Source organism: Ruditapes philippinarum, unplaced genomic scaffold (genome assembly GCF_026571515.1).
Source record: "Ruditapes philippinarum isolate M1 unplaced genomic scaffold, ASM2657151v2 ctg4893_1_1_1_1, whole genome shotgun sequence".
Taxonomy (NCBI): Eukaryota; Metazoa; Mollusca; class Bivalvia; order Venerida; family Veneridae; genus Ruditapes; species Ruditapes philippinarum.
The window spans coordinates 1-24,291 of NW_026857767.1; the positions used below are offsets into that span (position 1 = coordinate 1).

Sequence of the window (24,291 nt, forward strand, 5' to 3'; positions counted from 1 at the left end):
TAAATATTGGAAATTAAAACTATTTATGGATTTAATTTGTCACTGACCTGATTATAATATACATTCATACCACAAATATCGGCCGGAAAAGCGCCGAACGCATGTTGTGATATATGGAACAGAGACATGGTAAGAAGCGTTTGTTGGGATAAAATTTCGTCGGGTCTTAAATTCGTGGATTGACCTATCCACGAAAACCACGAAAATTCGTGCCCCACGAATAATGATGATTTCACAGTATGAATTTGATCCTTTAAGAATTAAGAAGTAACAGTAAAAAATAGTATTTTTTCAGGAAAATTCTAAGTTCAAGGGGAGATAAACCTGATGATATTGGTGTTAGAGTTATGAACCTTGTCACATAAGATGTGGTTGATGATAAGTAACATCTATTTGAAGTATGAAGTTTATCCCTTGAGAAGTGAAGAAGTTACCATAAAAAGTAGTATTTTTTAAGGAAGATTCTAAGTTCAAGGGGAGATAAATCTGAAAATATTGGCACTAGAGTTATGAACCTTGTCACATAAGATGTTGATGATGATAAGGAACATATATTTGAAGTTTGAAGTTGATACCTTAAGTTCAAGGGGAGATTAATCTGAAAATATTGGTGCTAGAGTTATGAACCTTGTCACATAAGATGTGGATGATGATAAGGTACATATATTTGAAGTATGAAGTTGATCCCTTAAGAAATAAGAAGTAACAGTAAAAAATAGTATTTTTTCAGGAAAATTCTAAGTTCAAGGGGAGATAAACCTGATAATATTGGTGTTAGAGTTATGAACCTTGTCACATAAGATGTGGTTGATGATAAGGAACATCTATTTGAAGTATGAAGTTTATCCCTTGAGAAATAAAGAAGTTACCGTAAAAAGTAGTATTTTTTAAGGAAGATTCTAAGTTCAAGGGGAGATAAATCTGAAAATATTGGCACTAGAGTTATGAACCTTGTCACATAAGATGTGGTTGATGATAAGGAACATATATTTGAAGTTTGAAGTTGATACCTTAAGTTCAAGGGGAGATTAATCTGAAAATATTGGTGCTAGAGTTATGAACCTTGTCACATAAGATGTGGATGATGATAAGGTACATATATTTGAAGTATGAAGTTGATCCCTTAAGAAATAAGAAGTAACAGTAAAAAATAGTATTTTTTCAGGAAAATTCTAAGTTCAAGGGGAGATAAACCTGATAATATTGGTGTTAGAGTTATGAACCTTGTCACATAAGATGTGGTTGATGATAAGGAACATCTATTTGAAGTATGAAGTTTATCCCTTGAGAAATAAAGAAGTTACCGTAAAAAGTAGTATTTTTTAAGGAAGATTCTAAGTTCAAGGGGAGATAAATCTGAAAATATTGGCACTAGAGTTATGAACCTTGTCACATAAGATGTGGTTGATGATAAGGAACACATATTTGAAGTTTGAAGTTGATACCTTAAGAAATGACAAAGTTATATTGAAAAATATTTTACTGCACCAAACTTTAATCTGAAATCTGGACGCGGACGCCACGGCCGACGCCGGGGCAAGTAGGACAGCTCTCCATATACTTCGTATAGTCCAGCTAAAAATTGGAATTTTATTTTAAAGAATGAAAATATGAAACTTAAATTATGTATAGATTTTTTGTGTGCAATTTTGGCATATACGTTCAGTTTTGTATCTGGTTACCGTTAATCTTACCTTGCATTCCTACTGTAAGCCCTCTACCTGCTGCCATTGGTGGATAATCTGCCTGATTTACATAAGCTCCACCTATTGGTGTTGCAACCCCTCCCATTCCTCTAGCTCCACCCCAAGCAGGAGCAGACGTCTGACTAGCTGTAAACTCTGGAACTGAATAGTATTCAAATTTAAATATAAAGGGATTATTCTACTGAAACCTCAGAGTGTCTTATCAAGCTAACAGAGCACAAAAACAATGATATTAACTTTAATGTACATATCAACAGATAATCATACTGATGTATCTTTTTTGTACATATTTTTTGTTTTTCTTGTTTTAAATCACACAGACAGGGTCAGAGCAATATCTCAGGAGTTTCAGGTACAAGGGGCCACTGTAGTAGAACCAATGAACTTCCAAAAACTAGAATTGATGGTTTTATCACAATTTAAACCCGTGACTGTGAAGGGTAAACATTTTACTGTCATAGACTTTTACCACTTGGCACAATACTGATGTCTACAATGCATAACCTTAGTGCAATAAGGAAATAAGTCTTTCTAAATTTAATAGGAGTTAATCACTAATTGCACTAAGGTGAAGAATGATACAGAAAAAACTACTAGTCACTAGTCAAGATATTTTATATTTACTTTAATGGTTTATCTACTTTAATCTACCCCAGTTTTGATTCCACTTTAAATGTTTCAATTATCATATTCTAACAACATGCCAAATTTAAACAAATACTATTGAAAAGTTTTAATTTCCCTATATATCTACATTTGTATGTAAAAACTCCCAAAAATATCCTTAACTAACACAAGCAATGATAATTCAAAGTAGCATATAACAATTTGTGACACAATTGTAAGAAACTGTGTTGAGACTTAAAAGAATATAAAGTATGAGTGACAAGTTTACCAGGAGGATTAGGTCTGCGTAGTTCTCTGTAATCTTCCTCGGGGGGAGCCGGTCTTGGCTGAAATAAATCATAACTTACATTGAGAATAATACCAACACTGCCAATGTGAAATAAACATTGTGCATTAATACATCATCACTTAATTTATCTTATTGAAGTGTTTCAGTCAAATCATTATAAATTGGTAGATAGACAGAATTTAGCAAGATATTTCTTTTATATTTACAATGTATACTTTTCAAGTTTAAAATATCGACATGAATAGATTTGTTACAATGAATTTTTTGCTTTCCTTTAGCTTATGTTAATTTCTTTAACATATTTATTACATTAATTTTATTTTGATGCATCTTTAGTCAGTAATAGTCAGTCACATTAGCTCTGTATAAGTCATATGGCGACTTCCCAGCTTTGATGTTGTAGGAAGACCTCAGGTGACTCTCTGTGCATTATTTCAGTTTAGAGGAGGCACCTGAGTAGAGTATGGATTTTTCATTAAACTCATACACACGTGTTTTTTTCTTCCTTTTGGAGTGTTTCTGATGTATATTTAAATAAATCTATTGATAAAAACATCTCTGTAATTCTGACATGACTAAACTTTAAATTTCCATTTGTAACATGTACTGCACACAAACCCGTCAGTGGGAAGCTAACTCACTACCGATAGTGGTTTATGCCCTTATATATGGGATACTTCCCTATATGTAAATTCACTACCTTTAGTTTTGGCATATTATGATGCTCATTATGAGTAGTATGTAATAACGTTTACCTTATGCTCCTTCACTTTAATTCTTGGGTCGGACGTGTTTGGCAGACGGGAGTCTTGCTTGTTACAGACGGGCATACTAGAAGGGGAGAGCACTTTGATGGCACCGGTATCATCTCTTGTTGGTAAATGGTTCTTTGTTGGCAGAACATCAAAGAATGGACACAAAGCATCAGATATGGCATAGCTGCAATGGAAATGAGCAATACACAAAATTCATATACATTCATCCCTGATATTCTTTTGATAAAATAAATGAAATAAGAATGATAACATGCTTTTACAATTCCAATATCAAAATAATAAAACTGAACAGTCTAGAGTACAGATCCTGGTCAGATAGGCAGTCTGTGACACACGTTATACACTGCCAATCTCCACACAGTGATCTCCCCTTAATTCTTCGGCGTAGATCTCTGCCACCAAGGTCCCAATATATCAGAATTTCTGATATACTATATTTTTTCAAAAATTGTTTTATTTACTGCTTTTATCTATCAGTTAAGTTTTTCCTCATTGATTAAACAATGTTTATGGATAAATAAATAAATAATATGAATATTTAGAAATAATTTTTAAAAATATGAGAATATTTTCTACCGAGACAATATTCTGATATTTTATATTTTTTAGCTTTTGAATTTATTTTTCGTTATTTTGTATACTTTTGATAATTTTTTGATAAACTAAATCGATCGTAGGCACTAAAAGTTAAAAATAAAACCTAAATCGATAGTAGGCACTAAAAGTTAAAAATAAAACAGAAAGAGAAAAATGACGTTATATTTTCTAACGGTCGATATTTACATTTGAATTTCGACGTTACGTCATGTGACTTTCATCATCATGTGACGTCTTTGAAGGCAGTGATTACAATTCTGCCAAGGGAGGTAATCACTGTGAGGAGTTTGATACACTGCAAGTGAGTATTCTACCTTCTAGCACATCAATGGTGTTAAATTCTATTGTAATTAACTTACGCATATCTATGTACAATCCCTAAGGCACAGTCTTTGACCTCAAGTTCTTCATGGTAATCACATCTGAAACAAATAAAATATGTATATATCTTATAATATGCTTGTTGTTTTGATGCGCATGCTTAGTATAACAGTATTTGAGTGATATCTTGCCAGTGTATGCATAGTATAACAGTATTTGAGTGATATCTTGCCAGTGTATGCATAGTATAACAATATTTGAGTGATATCTTGCCAGTGTATGCATAATATAACAGTATTTGAGTGATATCTTGCCAGTGTATGCATAATATAACAGTATTTGAGTGATATCTTGCCAGTGTATGCATAGTATAACAATATTTGAGTGATATCTTGCCAGTGTATGCATAGTATAACAGTATTTGAGTGATATCTTGCCAGTGTATGCATAATATAACAGTATTTGAGTGATATCTTGCCAGTGTATGCTTAGTATAACAGTATTTGAGTGATATCTTGCCAGTGTATGCATAGTATAACAATATTTGAGTGATATCTTGCCAGTGTATGCATAGTATAACAATATTTGAGTGATATCTTGCCAGTGTATGCATAGTATAACAATATTTGAGTGATATCTTGCCAGTGTATGCATAGTATAACAATATTTGAGTGATATCTTGCCAGTGTATGCATAGTATAACAATATTTGAGTGATATCTTGCCAGTGTATGCATAGTATAACAATATTTGAGTGATATCTTGCCAGTGTATGCATAGTATAACAATATTTGAGTGATATCTTGCCAGTGTATGCATAGCATAACAATATTTGAGTGATATTTTGCCAGTGTATGCATAATATAACAGTATTTGAGTGATATCTTGCCAGTGTATGCATAATATAACAGTATTTCAGTGATATCTTGCCAGTGAATTAGGGCTGGGGCGAGTATTCGAGTACTCTGATAATCACGAATCAAAATGAAAAATCGAGTACGAATATTCGTCAGTCCAGAGATCGTGGATTGCGATCTTATTTGTTTATTATACATTTGTTTTTTTCTTACACTTTAAATGTCAAAAAAAAAAATCAATTTGTGTATGAATTATGCGACGTTTACCTAAATACAATTTTCTCATTAAAGACAGGAACTAAACAAACATGTATACCATGATGCTGAGCTAGGAAGTCATTAGTTTCGAAAAAGGAATCACTTTATCTTTATTGAGCACTTGTTTTTAAATATTTTAGTCGCTATGTATAGATCTATAATGACGTGAAATCTATTGAAGACTGTTTTATTTTTAGGAATCCACAATTTGCTAAACGCAAGTTAATACGTCAGTGTGACATTACATGTATTGGCTGAAAAGGAGTCGCGCCAATATAAAAATCCCACCAGCAAAATTTACTTCCAATTTTTGGAAATACACAAATGTACAGTCAAACGTGTATTAAGCGAACGAGCAAGGGAATCACCCAAAACGGTCGCTTAATGAAACGGTCTCTTAAGACAGTCATATGATATAAAAGTCAAAATTTATAAATGACATCTTTCTTATGCCGTGGGAATGTTTTTCAACTTCGTTTTTATATACATGTTGAATAATAAGTACGCTCCGATAATCTAAATGGATGCAAATGTAAAAAATAACTTTCTGATATTTATTGACAAAACAGTTTTGATCCATTACGTACATGTTTGACATTTTTTCCAGAATTTTTTAACTTCTCCGTTGTTTTTCCTTGTCTCCAACACGAAAACCCTATTAGTGAAGATGTTTTCTGTTGTGCATTTTTTCATTTGAAATAAACAAACTACATCTATTTGTTACGATTAATTTAATGGCTGATCAAGTTCAAGGTCAATTCAATGCAGTCTAAATGTCAACAAGCGAAGCGTATACACCATCTCAGTATGGGCGGAGCGTTGCATTGTTTATCCGATATTATTGGATAATACACGTCACGCGTATACTTAACTTCATTTGCATACGCTAAAACGGTATGGGAAATAGAGTTTTTCACATGTTTATTGTTGTGTTTTGATTGTTGACACGTGTGACATAACGAGGTGGCGTTCTCTAAAAACACAATTACTTGACAGGTAAAAAAAGTGGTCGTTTAATGAAAAGATTGATGTAAATTAGGTGGCTAATTAGCGGTCGCTGGTCGCGTTGAGCAAAAGTCGCTTAATACATTAAAGATAAAGAGAGAAAATGATCGGGGGGAATTTAAAGTGGTCGTTTAAGACAAAAGTCGCTTAATACATGTGGTCGCATGGGCAAGTTAGACTGTACTGGTCTTTTCATGTGATTAGGCAAGTTTGTTGTACCCCCTCTATATAAGTCAATTTGCCATGGCATGTTTTACAAACTGCTTTTTCCTCATTTTCATTGAAAGTAAATTTTGCTGGTGGAATTTTATATTGGGGAGACTCGTTTTCAACCTAGTTTATATTTGCATTGCATATATGTTTAATGAATAATTAAATTAATGTTTAGTATTGTTTTAAGAAAAATTAACATGTTTTCAGAACTAATGTTCATGTTTTTTTTGGTGTCTTGATAACAAAAGATTTGTGGTTCGATTTGTGAATCGCATGTGCTGAATCGTGGATCAGATCAGATCGTCACTTACCGGACGATCCACACCCCTACAGTGAATGCATGGTATAACAGTATTTGAGTGATATCTTGCCAGTGAATGCATAGTGTAACAGTATTTGAGTGATATCTTGCCAGTGAATGCATAGTATAACAGTATTTGAGTGATATCTTGCCAGTGTATGCATAATATAACAGTATTTGAGTGATATCTTGCCAGTGAATGCATAGTATAAACAGTATTTGAGTGATATCTTGCCAGTGAATGCATGGTATAACAGTATTTGAGTGATATCTTGCCAGTGAATGCATAGTATAACAGTATTTGAGTGATATCTTGCCAGTGAATGCATAGTATAACAGTATTTGAGTGATATCTTGCCAGTGAATGCATGGTATAACAGTATTTGAGTGATATCTTGCCAGTGAATGCATAGTATAACAGTATTTGAGTGATATCTTGCCAGTGAATGCATAATATAACAGTATTTGAGTGATATCTTGCCAGTGAATGCATAGTATAACAGTATTTGAGTGATATCTTGCCAGTGTATGCATAGTATAACAGTATTTGAGTGATATCTTGCCAGTGTATGCATAGTATAACAGTATTTGAGTGATATCTTGCCAGTGTATGCATAGTAATAACAGTATTTGAGTGATATCTTGCCAGTGTATGCATAGTATAACAGTATTTGAGTGATATCTTGCCAGTGTATGCATAGTATAACAGTATTTGAGTGATATCTTGCCAGTGAATGCATAGTATAACAGTATTTGAGTGATATCTTGCCAGTGTATGCATAGTATAACAGTATTTGAGTGATATCTTGCCAGTGAATGCATAGTATAACAGTATTTGAGTGATATCTTGCCAGTGTATGCATAGTATAACAGTATTTGAGTGATATCTTGCCAGTGTATGCATAATATAACAGTATTTGAGTGATATCTTGCCAGTGTATGCATAATATAACAGTATTTGAGTGATATCTTGCCAGTGTATGCATAGTATAACAGTATTTGAGTGATATCTTGCCAGTGTATGCATAATATAACAGTATTTGAGATATATATAAGAGATTGTTTCAAGGAAAACTGACAGTTTTGACCAGTTCTGTTTACAAGTAAAATCTGAGCTTGTTATTTAAGTAACTGACTATGTCAGAACATTTCTAATGAGGTATTTTTCTACAAATTCACCTAGTACCACTTCTCTGCCATACTGACACATATATCATATACAATTTGCACAATACATTGATATAAAAGAGATAAATCTGTGATCTGCAAACTGGTGATTAAGGAATTTAAAATTTCCATCTTCCACCACCAATTATACAATGGAATATTATCAAAATTTCTTGATCTGGAACTTGTATTCTTCTATGTAAATGTTTCAAGAATATTATTTAAAGATTTCACAATATTCTGACAACATGCCTGAGTGTGAGTGGAACAACAAATGCCATCACAGCAAAACATATGTACCAGAAAATAAATCAATCTCTAAATAATCTTATTACTATAGTAAAATTAAATAGACTTACTCAAAAATTAAGAATATTTTGGTCTTTCTCAGCTAATCCGTAGGTACAAACAAACTTTTACAGCTACAGCTTCAAAATAAGCGCAACAGGTTGACTGATATATTGTGATAGACAGTGCAACTAAAGCTATAATGGAAAAAGTTTGTTTGTACCAACGGATAAGCTGGGAAAAACCCTAATTTCCTGAGTTCCCGATAACATCTATAATACGATAACATCTATAATACGATAACATCTATAATACGATAGCATCTATAATACCAGATTACACAGTATACATGTTCATGATATTTATTTTCATTATCTAATCAGAATGTTTATACTATAAATTTATTAAGAATTTTCTTCTTTATTTTTTATAAAGGCAATGTACTGAATTATAAATTGATTTTGAAGGCAGTATATTAACTGTTTTTACAAATAGCCTTCACCTAGGGACTTTGGTAATAAAAACTTACAACCAGTTTTGACTGGGTCATATAACCTGACAAAAAGTCTGTTTTATACATGTACTTATAAATAACATTTTCATTTCTGTCCAGATGTATTTGTTCATACCGCTGCAGAAAATATATAATAAAATGAAAGAAAGTGACTTCGAATGTCAACATATCATTGCTTTATAAGTAAAAGTCTTACTTTATATTAGGCTCATAGTCCCACTCGGAGGATGTTAGGCTGTCAATACAGGAACTTTTGGACACCTGATTACCGATGTGGGCCTGCATCTCGTGAAACAGACTCTCTATCTCATACACTTTCTTGATACGATTCGGTTCACCCAGACATGCTTTACCATGGATCCAATCCAGACAGTACTCTATAGCCTCATATCTGTGACCTGCACCCTGAAAGTCCAGAAACCATCCACATTACAAGCATTTGCTTACTCTTCAAAAAAAATAAATATAAATATAAATATAAAATAACAGTTGCATATAATATTGAATAAGAAAATCATGTATTTTGTAAAAATGTTTGGACTATGGCTAAAACTGTAGTGTTTTTTTTGTAATTCTTCATAATGGTTTGATTCCTAACAAAAATATATCACAAATTGTTCCTGGTTAAGGTAATTTTCTAAGATTGGTTTGTTATTTTCTTCCCCTGGTAGGGAAGTGGGCCGATCCTGGAGGTACTGCAATACCAGGCCAACCCGTGGCAAGAGCGGAGCAAGCCCCTGACATCTCACCTGTGTCCAAAAATCAGTTTAATATCGAAGTCCCCCAATGGGGGACGTATCAGATATTAAGCTGATAAGAACAGATACTACACTTTGATCTTAGCCAAAAGGCCGAGAAGCGATACCTACATAGTGTTTTCTGATGGTTTTATACGAAAGCAAATAGTAGATATAGCGACTGAAGAAATAGCATGTAAACCGGCCAGAAATAAACATAATTATTAATAAAAGAAAGAAAAATGTTTACATACCAGATATTTAATAATAATATAAACTATCATATATTCATTATTTCAAGTGAACAACAGTGCAAACCCCTATTTTAATCTATATATTCATATATTTAGAAGTATTTAGATCAAAAAATAATACAGAGATAGGTTTTTCTAAAAATAGACAACATTCAGGGGAGTTTACACTGATCATACTGGTAAGGGAGTTAACAGCATATAAATGTGACGCTTAAATGAACACAATGTGTTACTGATAATAGGCGTCCCAAATTACTATGTTAACATTCTCTACATTTAATCTTTGTAACATGAAGATGTATAGTCGAAGGCTTAACAAATGTTTTAGATTGTTTAACAGACCCAAGCTTAGTGGATATATACAGTAGTGAGAACATCAAACTTCTCTGTCAGTTTTTCTGACCTAAATGGTCAAGAATTAAATAATAAAATAAATGTACTAAATGACATAGAAAATACATATACATTGTCTCTGTGTTAATACATGCCAAATACATGTATATTGACAATCGGTTTGATCATATCACTAAGTTATGTAGCCTACATGAGAAAGTTGGAAAAAAAAAGTAAGAATTTTAAGAATTTCTTCCATATTTAAATTCATTTGAACTGACATTTAAAAGAATGACAGAAAGTATTAAATTATTTCACTCCTAAAAACAAATAAGTAAAAGGCACACATACTTTATTTTCAATACCATTTCAAAACGTGTTCAACAATCTTGAGCAGCTTTTATAGTTTTAACATCTATCAAATAATCAAGATGTTACCTGTGTTGAAAATCACACACCATATGGTTTATACAAATGATCACTATCAACAATCATTCATTTAATTATGGAAACAACATACTTTTACCTTTTTTTTCAATTTCATAAAAAATACTTAATTAGATTTTGCTAACCCTAAGAAAAAATAATGATTAAAATCTTCATGAAGTGAGACTGCATACTGTTCTATTGTGTAAGAAAATCACAGGTGACAATTACCTGTTGATACCTACTTTTAAACTATCACAACCATCATTAACAAATTACAGCTTATGATGGATGCAACATTTCTATATAGGAGACTCATAATTATAGTGAAAGTGTGGTCTTCTTACTTTAGATATCACAAATACATGATAATAATTATAATAATAAATATTGTTTACACCCTTTGTATTTATAAGGCAAAGGTCAAAACAACAGAGACACACATTGTGATAGCTTGCATGCTTTGATCTTTTCACAGACCCTTGGTGAAAGATTACTTTCTAAGATTGGTTTGTTATTTTCTTCCCCTGGTAGGGAAGTGGGCCGATCCTGGAGGTACTGCAATACCAGGCCAACCCGTGGCAAGAGCGGAGCAAGCCCCTGACATCTCACCTGTGTCCAAAAATCAGTTTAATATCGAAGTCCCCCAATGGGGGACGTATCAGATATTAAGCTGATAAGAACAGATACTACACTTTGATCTTAGCCAAAAGGCCGAGAAGCGATACCTATACAGTGTTTTCAAATGGTTTTATACGAAAGCAAATAGTAGGTATAACAGCTGTAGAAATAGCATGTAAACCGACGCAGAAATAAACATGAATAATAATAAAAGAAAGAAAATGATATAATTATTATTCTTCTCAAATTATCAATAACATAATTATCTTTAATAATCAAAAGTTGATTTATGTAAAAAAATCCTTATTACTCTTTAACTGTCAAAAGAAAGTAAATTTTAAGCAAACGTAAACGAAGAATCTACAACACTGAATAGTTAAACTTGGTTGTCTAAAAATAGACAAACCTTCAGGGGAGTTTATTATGACATAATTATTACACTGGCCAAGGGAGGTAAAAACAATTTTAGTGAAACATTGTCTTGTAAACCTAAAATGTTTTTTCTGTAACAGTATCAATGAAAATCAAAATAACTCATTTTTTAAATTGACAATAGCAAAATCAATTATGTATTTAACTTAAAATTGCAAAATATACATGTTGAAATCGCGCTTTTTGACCATGTTTTTTTCTAAACTAATGACTTAGTGTTTATTTTCACGTTAATTTTAAAAGAAATCTTTCTAGTGTTATATTTATAAAATTTGCTACATGTATGTGTTATAACAGATAAATTACTAATAAAATGTACCTAGTATATAAATCATGTTTAATTTCTATTGCCTTAAATCATTATTGGAGACATGTGTGAAGAAAAGTACACAAGATTTGACTTTGATAAGATGAAATTTGTCACTGTTGTGTTTATAATAATCATGTATCTCATATCTGCCGACAACATCTTCCCCATTCATTTTAATTTAACCATTAGGTTTTGATTACAGAAAGAAATTTAATCCTTTCCACACTGAATATCTTACATGGACTTTTCCATCTTTCAATCTGGACTAAACCAGGAAAAATTTCAAAGTATGTACTGAGTGATTATAATAGCCAACAATGCAGCGGTGTAACTTACCAAACAGTACAGGGGTGGGTTTTCATCTTTAGTTCTGTTATAATTAATGAAGTTTTCAAGTTGTATCCACAATCCCCTGTAATTATTGTCAGCTCTCTCAAAATTCTCTACTGGGATTTTGTGAGTATCTTCACCTGAAAAACAGATCGCAATCTTTACTGTTACCTGTTTTCCAGCAGAAATGATGTAACAAGACTTGTCCTTAGCAAAGAACAGTCAATTGTGAATGCAAGTGGCACTGGTATCAAAATAAAACAAGAGCCGGTTGAACCGGGTGATGCTCCCCGACTAGGATTTGGACACAGAAAAGTATATCTTTTGTAGTTTCAGGGTTATGTCCAAGACAAAGTTCAAAGTGTGATAATTCCAAAATAGTTCTAAAATCCGACTTCAAATAACGACTTTATGGGCCGGACACAATTTGCTTCAAGGTCATGCTGTGACCTTGACCTTCAAGGTAGCGACCCAAATGCTGCGCGCGACACATCGTCTCAATATGGTGATCATTTCTGTAAAATAGTTGTAAAATCCGACTTCAAATAACGAAGTTATGGGCCGGACACGATTTTGCTTCAAGGTCATGCTGTGACCTTGACCTTCAAGGTAGTGACCCAAATGTTGTGTGCGACACATCGTCTCAATATGGTGATCATTTCTGTAAAATAGTTGTAAAATCTGACGTCAAACTAGACCTATCACTGAAGGTGATTAATACCCCCACCAGCAACTCTGACTTTTTGAAAAAAAAGTAGTCTAAAGAAAAATTTGAACACAAACTATCAACTGTGTACAAAGAAATATTTCAATTAATTGTAATCGCAACTGGGGTTGCTATACACCAAGTTTGATTACAATATCTCATTCCTTACTCTATTGTCCGGAAACAATTTTTCTATTTTTAGTAACACTTTAACGGTGACCTTGACCCTAGGGGGTCCAAATGCAATACCAACCCAGGTCTTCATATAAGCTTCCTATACACCAAATTAGATTACAATATCTCATTCCTAACTCCAGTTATTGTCCAAAAACCATTTTTCTATTTTTTGTAACGGTGACCTTGACCTTGACCCCAGGGGGCCCAAATGCAATACCAACCAAGGTCTTCATATAAGCTTGTTATACGCCAAGTTTCATAACAATATCTTATTCCTAACTCTAGTTATTGTCCGGAAACCATATTTCTATTTTTAGTAACACTGTAACGGTGACCTTGACCCTAGGAGGTCCAAATGCAATACCAACCCAGGTCTTCATATAAGCTTCCTTTACACCAAATTAGATTACAGTATCTCATTACTAACTCTAGTTATAGTCAGAAAACCATTTTCCTATTTTTCCTTACGGTGACCTTGACCTTGACCCCAGTAGGCCCAAATGCAATACCAACCCAGGTCTTCATAAAAGCTTGCTATACGCCAAGTTTGATAACAATATCTCATTCCAAAGTAAAGTTATTGTTTGGAAACCATTTTTCTATTTTTCGTAACGGTGACCTTGACCTTCACCCCAGGGGGTCCAAATGCAATAACAACCCAGGTCTTCATATAAGCTTGCTATACACCAAGTTTGATAACAGTATCTCATTCCTAAGTCAAGTTATTGTCTGGAAACAATTTTTCTATTATTAGTAACGGTGACCTTAACCTTGACCCCAGGGGGTCCAAATTCAATACCAACCCAGGTCTTCATATAAGCTTGCTATTCACCAAGTTTGATTACAGTATCTCATTCCTAAGTCAAGTTATTGTCCGGAAACCATTTTTCTATTTTTAGTAACGGTGACCTTGACCTTGGCCCCAGGGGGCCCAAATGCAATACCAACCCAGGTCTTCATATAAGCTTGCTATAGGCCAAGTTTGATAACAATATCTCATTCCTAACTCTAGTTATTGTCCGGAAACCATTTTTCTATTTTTAGTAACGGTGACCTTGACCTTGACCCCAGGGGGTCCAAATGCAATACCAACCGGAGTTTCCACATAAGGTTGCTATATACCAAGTTTGATTACAATACCTCATTCCAAACTCTAGTTATCGTCCGGAAACCATGATGTGGACCGACCGACGGACGGACCGACCGACCGACCGACCAACCGACCGACCGACAAGCTGACTCCTATATACCCCCCCTAAACTTCGTTTGTGGGGGTATAATAATCAAGTTATGGGCCGGACACGATTTTTGTTCAAGGTCAGGCTGTGACCTTGACCTTCAAGGTAACGACCAAAATGATGTGCGTGACAGATCATCTCAATATGGTGATCATTTCTGTGAAATAGTTGTAATATCCAACTTTAAATAACCTAGTTATGGGCAGGACATGATTTTTGTTCAATGGAGTGACCTTGACCTTCAAGGTAGTGACCCAAATGTTGCGCGCGACAAGTCGCCTCAATATGGTGATCATTTCTGTGAAATAGTTTTAAAATCCAACTTCAAACAAGCATTTGATAGTATTGCGGGCAATACAGTAGTCCCCTACCGGTCCCTCAAAAAGTCCTGTGTATTGCCATTTATAATGAATTTGAGGATGAAGTCTGTATTTGAAAATATCGACCACAAAACATAATAAAATAAGTTTGTCTATATCACAGTAATGTGTTAAGTTTCCATGCTTAGTAAGGAAATTATGTTTATACAACCTTGTCATATTATTACGATGTGTGATTTTAAAGTAAATCCTATAAGGAATGAAGAAGTTGGAGTGAAAATACCAGTTTCTCGAAAAAAAATCTAAGTTCAAGGGGGACATAATTCTGGAAATAGTCTTGCTAGAGTATTTAACCTTCTCAAAAATGTCGAGTGATAATAAGAAACATATATATGAAGTTTGAAGTAGATACATTAGGAAATAAAGAAGTTATTTAAAAAAGACAACATTTTTTCCCCTAAAAAATCTAAGTTCAAGGGAGGTAATACTGATATTTTTTGTGCTAGAGTTATAAACCTTGTCACATATGATGTGGTTGATGACCAGAAACTTATATTTAAAGTTTAAAGTAAACACCTTAAGAAATAAAGAACATATAGTGAAAAATCTGAAAAATTTAAATCAGAAATCTTGAAATTCAGGCTATTTGTTGCCATAGCAACCAGAATTTTCAACATAAGAAGAAAAGAAAAAGATGTGCATAACCTCCAGACTGCCATCTACCCATATTTCAAGTTTCATAAAAATATTTTCAGTACTTTTTGAGTTATCACTGGATCCAGTTTATGTGTTAAATTTGCCATATTTTCAGACTATTTGTTGCCATAGCAACCAGAATTTTCAACATAGGAAGAAAAAAAAAAGACGTGCATAATCTCCATACTGCCATCTATCCATATATCAAGTTTCATAAAAATATTTTCAGTACTTTTTGCGTTATCGCGGGATCCAGTTTTGTGGACGGACGGACGGACGGACTGACGGACTGACAGACAGACAGACAGACGGACAGACAGACGGACGGAGGGTAAACCTAAAGTCCCCTCCGGTTAAACCGGTAGGGGACTAATAACAAAGTTATGGGCCGGACACAAATTCGGGATGTACGTACGTATGTACGGATGGACAGACGGACAACCCGACGACTATATGCTCCCCCGAAATTTTTCGGGGAGCATAAAAATTAAAAAGCCAACCGTATAAAACCTAACCTGACTGCAAAGATGTCCTTAAATAAGTCATTTCTATGTTAAATGTAGGAACTTTTTATGCCCTTTCTGGAAATGTTAATAATAAAGCTTAATGTACATGTATGTAGGGTTGTGAAGAATTTAAGTATTCCAGTACCATCAAGTATATTTTTATACTATAGCCCTACAATGTTTCACCTTACAATAGCCCTACAATGTTTCAACTCACGACCTAATTTTTCTTACTTAAATGACCTATTTCATAAGACATCTTGAGATTTTATGGATATGGTCATTTTGAGCAAGTATATAAAATGTGTCAACTTTGTCACCTCTTAACAAGGTCTTATTTTTGCTTGAACTTGATCAATGTGGTTTTTGAACCTACAATGTGTATGACCTTTATCAAATTGACCTTGACTTGTATTTCATATTATCAAGGGGAGTGTTCTGATGAAATATCAAACTGAATAAACAATGTTGCTTGTAATTTAGTGACCGGCATGTGAAGAGATCACAGAACACAAGTGTCAAATATGTTTCTTAATTTGTCCTTGAGCTGTATAATATTAAATATATCTGTCTATTTACATTCTCAAAGATAAGACACGAAAACACTTACTATTCTGTATACAGGTAAATCTGTAGCCAGTAGGTATCTTTCCTGAAAAATAAAAGACAAATTTCACCATCATGTAACCCACTCTTTAAACAAAACTTCCATACAAAACTTTGCATATTAATGGTCTGCACTTGATTGATTTGAATGCCTTACTGATAAGAAATGGTTATATTATAAAACTAAAATTCACAGTGTTTTTTTTAGACGACAAACATGTTTGCAAAATGACTTTTGGTGGATATTTTTTTGAAAAATAAAAAATTATCACTGCCAATATTTGACAGAACATTTTAGTTTAAAAACCCTTTTATTTTTTTTAAGTGAGATTTACCTTTTAAAAAAAAAATCCAATTTTTTAATGACATAACATTTTAAAACCAAATTATACTCGGTTCCCTGTTTTTTATTCAGTCTAAAATTTAAAAATGGCAACATTAAAAGTTCTTTTGAAGAGACAAACCCCATATATCTTTTACACAGCAAATAGGAAGAAAGAAAAGTAACAAAACCACCCCATAATAGTACCCCATATTTTACAGTCAGAAGAAAAAATGTGTGTCATACATGACACAACCTACTGTTGGAACAGGGGCAAAGAGAGGGAAGATAGAGTGGTGGTTTGTATTACATATTACATGTATATCAAGACATAATTAAGAAATTTAACAAATTATGGCCAAAATAACCTGATGAAGACTCGTGAGAATCGAAACGTCGGTTATCACCATTAAATAAAACCTTAAAACTTATCCTGTGTTGACTTTTTGTTCCATTTTAAAAATTTTTCTTATAAAATTTTAAAGAAAAAAAAAAAACAAAACAAAATAAACCACACATGCCCCTTTTCTGGAGGAGGGGTCAAAGACTAAAAAAGAAAGGGGGGATGTAAAAATTTTTTGAGGGGGAAAATACCTTTTCAATAATCTATGAAGGTCTCTCATAATTCTTTCTCTATATTTTAAACAGCGATCTCGAGTGTATTCCCTTTGGTTTTTAAAGGTTTTTGTATTTTGATAAAGTAAAATACCACTCTTCTGCGAAAAAAAAATTTAAAGGGGCAAATTACAAACATAATTTTATGAATAAAATCAATACTGGTCGGGGACCATCAACCGGACACTTTTTGAACATTTTTCCATACAGTTTTCATAATTTCAAGCCTAGAGACCTAAAAATTTGACACAGTACAGCTAGGTTCTTCTCCTAAATAACAAACTAGGTTGTTAATTTTTTATTGTATTGACTCCTTTATCTGAAGCTCATCAAGGCGGGTATCAAAATTACCTAAATTGTCTACACTACAGTACCATGTGTCCGGACAGATATGTACATGACATGATTTAATTCAGATAAAAGCTTGGGTGTTTTAATTTTTGATTTTTAACATGATATACAATATTTCAGCAACAAATGCTGAAGTTTTGGTTATTCTTTTGTTTACTCTGCAAATGATTATAGCTGGTATATGAGGTCAGGCATTGCTGTCTTGGCCCCCAAATTTCAACGTCAACATTCTTGAAATAGACATTAAAATATTACCATTTACGGTTGAAATAAATTTATTTAATTAATTATAGAAGAAACGTGAATTTATTGTTGATACAAAAGTGACTGACAACCACTTTACAAAGAAAATACTAAATTAAGCATTTTCCGGACCGTCCGGGTTTGGTGGTTGTCCGGTTTTGGTGGTCCCCAACCAGTATATATTTCTTTTGAATAACAATCACAAATCAAATTTACTGAATATAATCAATATATATTTCTTGCATATAAGATAAGTAACTACCCATCTACAGATGAAGATAAATATTCAGCATTAGTTTTTCCCCGTCTTGAAAGGGGAACCTATTTTTAATTTCTAAAAATTCATAATTTATACATGCATATTAAAAAATAAAAAATATTTAACATATAACAGTCAATTTTGTTCAGCAGCATCATCCATTATCTGAATTTCTTCCATTCAAACAGAAGGTTTAACTAGAACTATCGCTGTATGCGATTCATACCCCAACCAATGTCCTTGACAGAAGACGACTTGGAAAGGTGGTTAAGGGAATAACTTTAGTGGCACAAATACATATACATAAAAAGAAATTATCTCTGGTGAAAAAAAAACAAATTGTACAGGTAGTAGTATAAATATATATTGTCAAATCATGTTCGAAACAGTTACAAATAACCTTTCATTTTCCAAATGTACTAAAACAAACAAAAGCAGTGAAGTTAAGAAAATAGCATAATTATGTCCAAATGTAATTAAGAGTGGAAAAACTTTACATACTGAGCTTACTTGTGACCCTTCATATATTATATAGTTTCAAGTGAATATCTGTTCTAGTTTCAGAAACATTTAAGTATTAATGGTTATATCAGAACATTTTCTAAGCCTAAAAGGGGCATAACTTGTGTCATAATTCAATGGAATTGTAGAATTTTCGTCATCCTAGCTTGCTTGTAACCATTCATATAAGTTTTAAGTTTCAAGTAAATATCTGTTCTGGTTAAAGAAATATTATGGTAAATAAATTTAAAGACATAAAAATGAACTTAACTTTGTCAAAATACAATACAAAGTTATCCCCCCCCCCACTTTTTTTAGTTATGAAACTTGACCTGCATATCTTACTTGCGACACTTCGTATATATTTTAAGTTTCAAGCAAATACCTTTTCTAGTTTCAGAAATATTCAAATACATGTTAAAATTTAAGAACATTTTCTAATTCAATTTTTGACCTTCAAGTGTGACCTTGACCTTGAGCTGACACATGGGCAACATGGGTTCTGCACATCCCCTTGTTGAGGTGAACACTTGAGCCAAGATTGAAGAAAATCTTTCAATTAGTGTAGGACTTACAGAGCGGACGCGACATACTGTCTAATATTTGATTGTTTGATATTTGACCTTCAATTGTGACCTTGACCTTGAGCTGACACATGGGCAACATGGGTTCTGCACATCCTCTTGTTGAGGTGAACATTTGAGCCAAGTTTGAAGAAAATCCTTCGATTGGTATAGGATTTATAGAGCGGACACGATAATGGAGATGGACTACATTGAATGGTAAATATAACATAAGAAGCAGACAAAAACTATGGTAACCTACCTTTTCCAGCAGGCCAGTTTCTAATCATATTTTTCTTTTCTGCCATCCTTCTTTTCTCCAGCTCTGTGTATTTGTCAGTGCGATGCTGTAACCATAGTAACACAAAATAATAAATAAGTCCCAACTAGTATTTTTGGCTTATTCTGACACACTACTTGTAAATTTTGCCTGTAAATGCCTTTGATTTGTTTAAAAGAACAAAATAATATGTCTTATTAAAATTAACTTTCTACTCAGGTGCCTGAAATAATGCATTCAGGGGCAGCTGAGCTTTCCCTATACTATAAAAGCTGGGAAATTAATATACAACCTCTGCAGTATCAGTCAGGATTTTGGGAATACGACCCATACCCATGGAATTGGGAATTTCAGCATTGTTTTGTTAAAATTTGGGAAATGCACGACTGAAATTTTGCAGTGATTAAATAGATGCAAACAATTACCGTCTATGATGGCATCTTCAAAGATTTAAGCACTTTTACAGTGAAGAAGCCCTTATTTGCAAATATTTTACAATTTTTATTCAACATTTTTATTTTGTAACTTTCAGATGGGAATTTTTTCTTGTGGATTGGAAAAAAATATACTATTTTCAATTGGGAATATGACCCGATAATGGCTAAAAAAACTAGAACTATCACTAAATGTGATTAATACCCCCACAAGTCTGCTTGGAAATGAGGATGTTACTAGTAACAGAATACCTTGTAAAAGAATTGAAACATAGAGTTATGGTTGTGGGCAATTAAAGATAATTGTGGTTCATGTATGTTGCATTTCCTTTCAATGTGGTTGGCCATTGATGAAGTTTAATTGAATTACTCTGTAATAAGTCCAGAAAGACAAAGAAAAAGAACAAAGGGCAAACACTCTATAAATACTGAAGATAGAGTTATAGTTCTTGTGCACTGCACTTCCTCTTATTGTGCTTGACCATTGTATGAAGTTGTTTTGAATTCCAACCAGTAGTTTTCAAGTCATGCTCTGGTCAAGGAAAAGTAACAAAGGGCAGTAACTCTGTAATTAGTCAAGATGGAGTTATGGTTCTTATGCACTGCACTTCCTCTCAATGTGCTTGACCATTGTATGAAGTTATAATGAATTCCAACAATAAGTCTTCAAGTTATGGTCCGGACAAAAGAAAGCAATGGAAAAGTAACAAAGGGCAATAACTCTGTAATTAGTCAAGATGGAGTTATGGTTCTTGTGCACTGCACTTCCCCTTATTGTGCTTGACCATTGTATGAAGTTGTTTTGAATTCCAACCAGTAGTTTTAAAGTCATGCTCTGGACAAGGAAAAGAAACAAAGGGCAGTAACTCTGTAATAAGTCAAAATGGAGTTATGGTTCTTGTGCACTGCACTTCCTCTCAATGTGCTGGACCATTGTATGAAGTTATAATGAATTCCAACAATTAGTCTTCAAGTTATGGTCCAGACAAAAGAAAGCAATGGAAAAGTAATAAAGGGCAATAACTCTGTAATTACTTTAGATAGAGTTATGGTTCTTATGCACTGCACTTCCTCTCAATGTGCTTGTCAGACCATTGTATGTAGTTATATTGAATTCCAACCATTAGTCTTCAAGTTATGCTCCGGACAAAAAAAAGAAGGCAATTGAAAAGCAACAAAGGGCAATAACTCTGTAATTACTTTAGATAGAGTTATGGTTCTTGTGCACTGCACTTCCTCTTATTGTGTTTGACAATTGTATGAATTTGTTTTGAATTCCAACCAGTAGTTTTCAAGTTATGCCACGGACAAGGAAAAGTAACAAAGGGCAATAACTCTGTAATTAGTCAAGATAGAGTTATGTTTCTTACGCACTGCACTTCCTCTCAATGTGCTTGACCATTGTATGTAGTTATATTGAATTCCAACCATTAGTCTTCAAGTTATGCTCCGGACAAGGAAAATGCAACGGACAAAAAAAAAAGCAATGGAAAAGCAACAAAGGGCAATAACTCTGTAATTACTTTAGATAGAGTTATGGTTCTTGTGCACTGCACTTCCCCTTATTGTGTTTGACAATTGTATGAAGTTGTTTTGAATTCCAACCAGTAGTTTTCAAGTTATGCCCCGGTCAAGGAAAAGTAACAAAGGGCAGTAACTCTGTAATTAGTCAAGATAGAGTTATGGTTCTTGTGCACTGCACTTCCTCTCAATGTGCTTGACCATTGTATGCAGTTATATTGAATTCCAACCATTAGTTTTCAAGTTATGCTCCGGACAAGGAAAATGCAACGGACGTCTGGACCGACCGACCGACCGCCCGACCAACCACCGGGTGACTCCTATATACCCCCCCAAACTTTGTTTTTGGGGGTATAATAAGCTGAAAAAAAATCTCTGCAGTTTGACCTAAGAACAAATACTGGGAATATTTAAACATACCGCAAGTACATTGCCAACATTGTCCACTTTATATTGGTCACCAGCTCGCCCTCTTAACCTTGCTTTTTCTTGTTTCGCCATATTTTCAAATCTCTGCTTTTCTTTCTCAGGAAGTTGCTGAAATTATTACAAACAAAACTATCAATAGACAAATACTCTTTTTAATGATCATCGTAATTGTACAAAAATAAATCTTAAAAGTTTTCTTTTATGATTTAACATAGAACAGTCACAAAACAATGTAGGAAATATTCCATTAATTTTAGAAAAAGAATGAATTAAGGTATTAATTCCAGGCCAATGTTTCAAGAAAATATGCTACAATAAAATTATTTGTTTGTGTAAAACAATTGATTAACAAAACTGTTGTTTTGGTTGCTGGCAATAAACCTAGGAGGAATGAAGATGTTAGAATGTTACCTTCCATCGTGGATGAGCAATGGGCACTATATCAGCCATTCCATTAGGAAAGACACGTCCTTCCCTTTTAAGTGTTGGTTCTAAGTCCTTCATAAAGAAGTAAAAGGCATTTCTCTGTTGTTTCTTAGGCATTGCAACTTCTTCCCGGCAGTGACTACTGATTAACTGTAAAAATAAAACATGTGATTGTGACTTATTAAATGCAACATCACAGTGACTTAAGTAACAGAATAACACTTCTCCTTCTGAAGCTTTCTCTTGTTTGCTCAATTTCAGTATTTTGAAATATGTTCAACTTAAAATGGCCCTCTCTCCAAATTCTATGAAACACTGTGAAAGGAAAATTCAGTACAGTGTCACAGAGTGAGAAAAATGTGTAGCCTGACCGGGACTCGAACCCTGGACCCTCGTAATACCGTTCCGCGGCTCTACCGACTGAGCTATCCGGCCGCGTACACATCTTCTCCCCTAAATAGTGAACAGTTCTGAACCGTGACATACTCCCCTGCTATAATGAAATTCGTCCTCGAATTTCACAGAGTTACAGAGCAATGTAAATTAAACTCTGAGCTATATTAGCCACAGCCCCATTTTGGGCGCCAATTGTCGCAGCTCAAACGAAACAAAGGGCTCGTTGACTCTGCTGTGAGTTCTGGACCTGGGGTAGAGGGGTCTGTAAAAAGACAAGTATGCGCTACTCAAAATATTTATTCTTCCCTACAACAAAACCGTGGCCTGCGCCAACAATTTCTCAATTCAAGTGCAAAATATGAAAATTGCAAAATCGATGAATGGCAAAATATATATGAATAATAATAGCATCATCTGAAAAGTCTATTTACCTGTAAAAAGACAAGTATGCGCTACTCAAAATATTTATTCTTCCCTACAACAAAACCGTGGCCTGCGCCAACAATTTCTCAATTTAAGTGCACATGCGTTGTTGCAGATTAGCCGGAATTGAAAATATTAGCGAGAAAGTTAATCGACGATATTAAAAAGGTTTAAAAGTACTATCATGTATAGGTAACGGCTATTGGATATGAGATATGAGCTACGAGTATATGAATTAAAGAAATAACTACGGAAAACAATAAGGGACATGGACATTAACTTATAAATAAACAGAGACAGGCATGGTCACGAACAGACCAAAAATATACAGCACTTGGCAATACGGCCAATGTATACTTGACCCTGTGACACAGTATACAAATAACTACAATAATGAAAAATTTTCATATTGTGACACGTCCGTTAAACTGATCTGATATAATAATAGGAAGCAAGCGAGATAACAGTCTATTCTTCCTAAACTGATAACCAAACTTTGTTCATTTTAACATTGAAATTTTAGTCAAAGACAAACCAATATTATTTTTTGCTAAATCTAATAATAATATCCGGAAAATACACTGTCCGAAATCAAGACTCTCACAATATGCAATTTTTCATTTGAAACTGAATAATTTGAGTTATTAATAATAGTTAGAACAGCAGGGAGTTTTGAACTAAGTATCTAAATGTAAGAAAGTAAATGTCACCTAAGTCCTAAAGCAAAGCAATGCTGACTTTTTTGCGGGAACTGGGTTACTTTTAATTAACAATTTTTCCAAACGAAAAATTTGTTTCACTATTTCAAAATAAGTTTCAATTTCATTATGATGACAATATTAAACATGCATATAGAAAAGTTTAGGTCAAAATAAAATAAAATAGATTTTGATTCCACGGCTATTATTTTCTACGTGT

The 24,291-nt window shown here is 33.5% G+C and overlaps 1 protein-coding gene and 2 non-coding genes across 3 annotated transcripts; all 3 read right to left on the reverse strand.

Moving 5' to 3' along the window:
- Nucleotides 1-1,694: 1,694 nt before the first annotated feature.
- Nucleotides 1,695-24,217, reverse strand: LOC132750872 (uncharacterized; the record flags this gene model as incomplete). The annotated part of the gene is given in 11 exon segments (XM_060740931.1): nucleotides 1,695-1,847; nucleotides 2,602-2,659; nucleotides 3,378-3,561; nucleotides 4,355-4,417; nucleotides 9,115-9,323; nucleotides 12,368-12,501; nucleotides 16,615-16,656; nucleotides 19,727-19,811; nucleotides 22,120-22,236; nucleotides 22,540-22,704; nucleotides 24,084-24,217. Coding segments are annotated over 10 exon segments (1,177 nt in total), but the record flags the coding sequence as incomplete, so codon positions are not given.
- Nucleotides 9,589-9,781, reverse strand: LOC132750873 (U2 spliceosomal RNA). The gene has a single exon (XR_009628609.1). It is a non-coding gene; the product is annotated as a U2 spliceosomal RNA (small nuclear RNA).
- Nucleotides 11,202-11,394, reverse strand: LOC132750874 (U2 spliceosomal RNA). Its single transcript, XR_009628610.1, has one exon. It is a non-coding gene; the product is annotated as a U2 spliceosomal RNA (small nuclear RNA).
- Nucleotides 24,218-24,291: the final 74 nt, after the last annotated feature.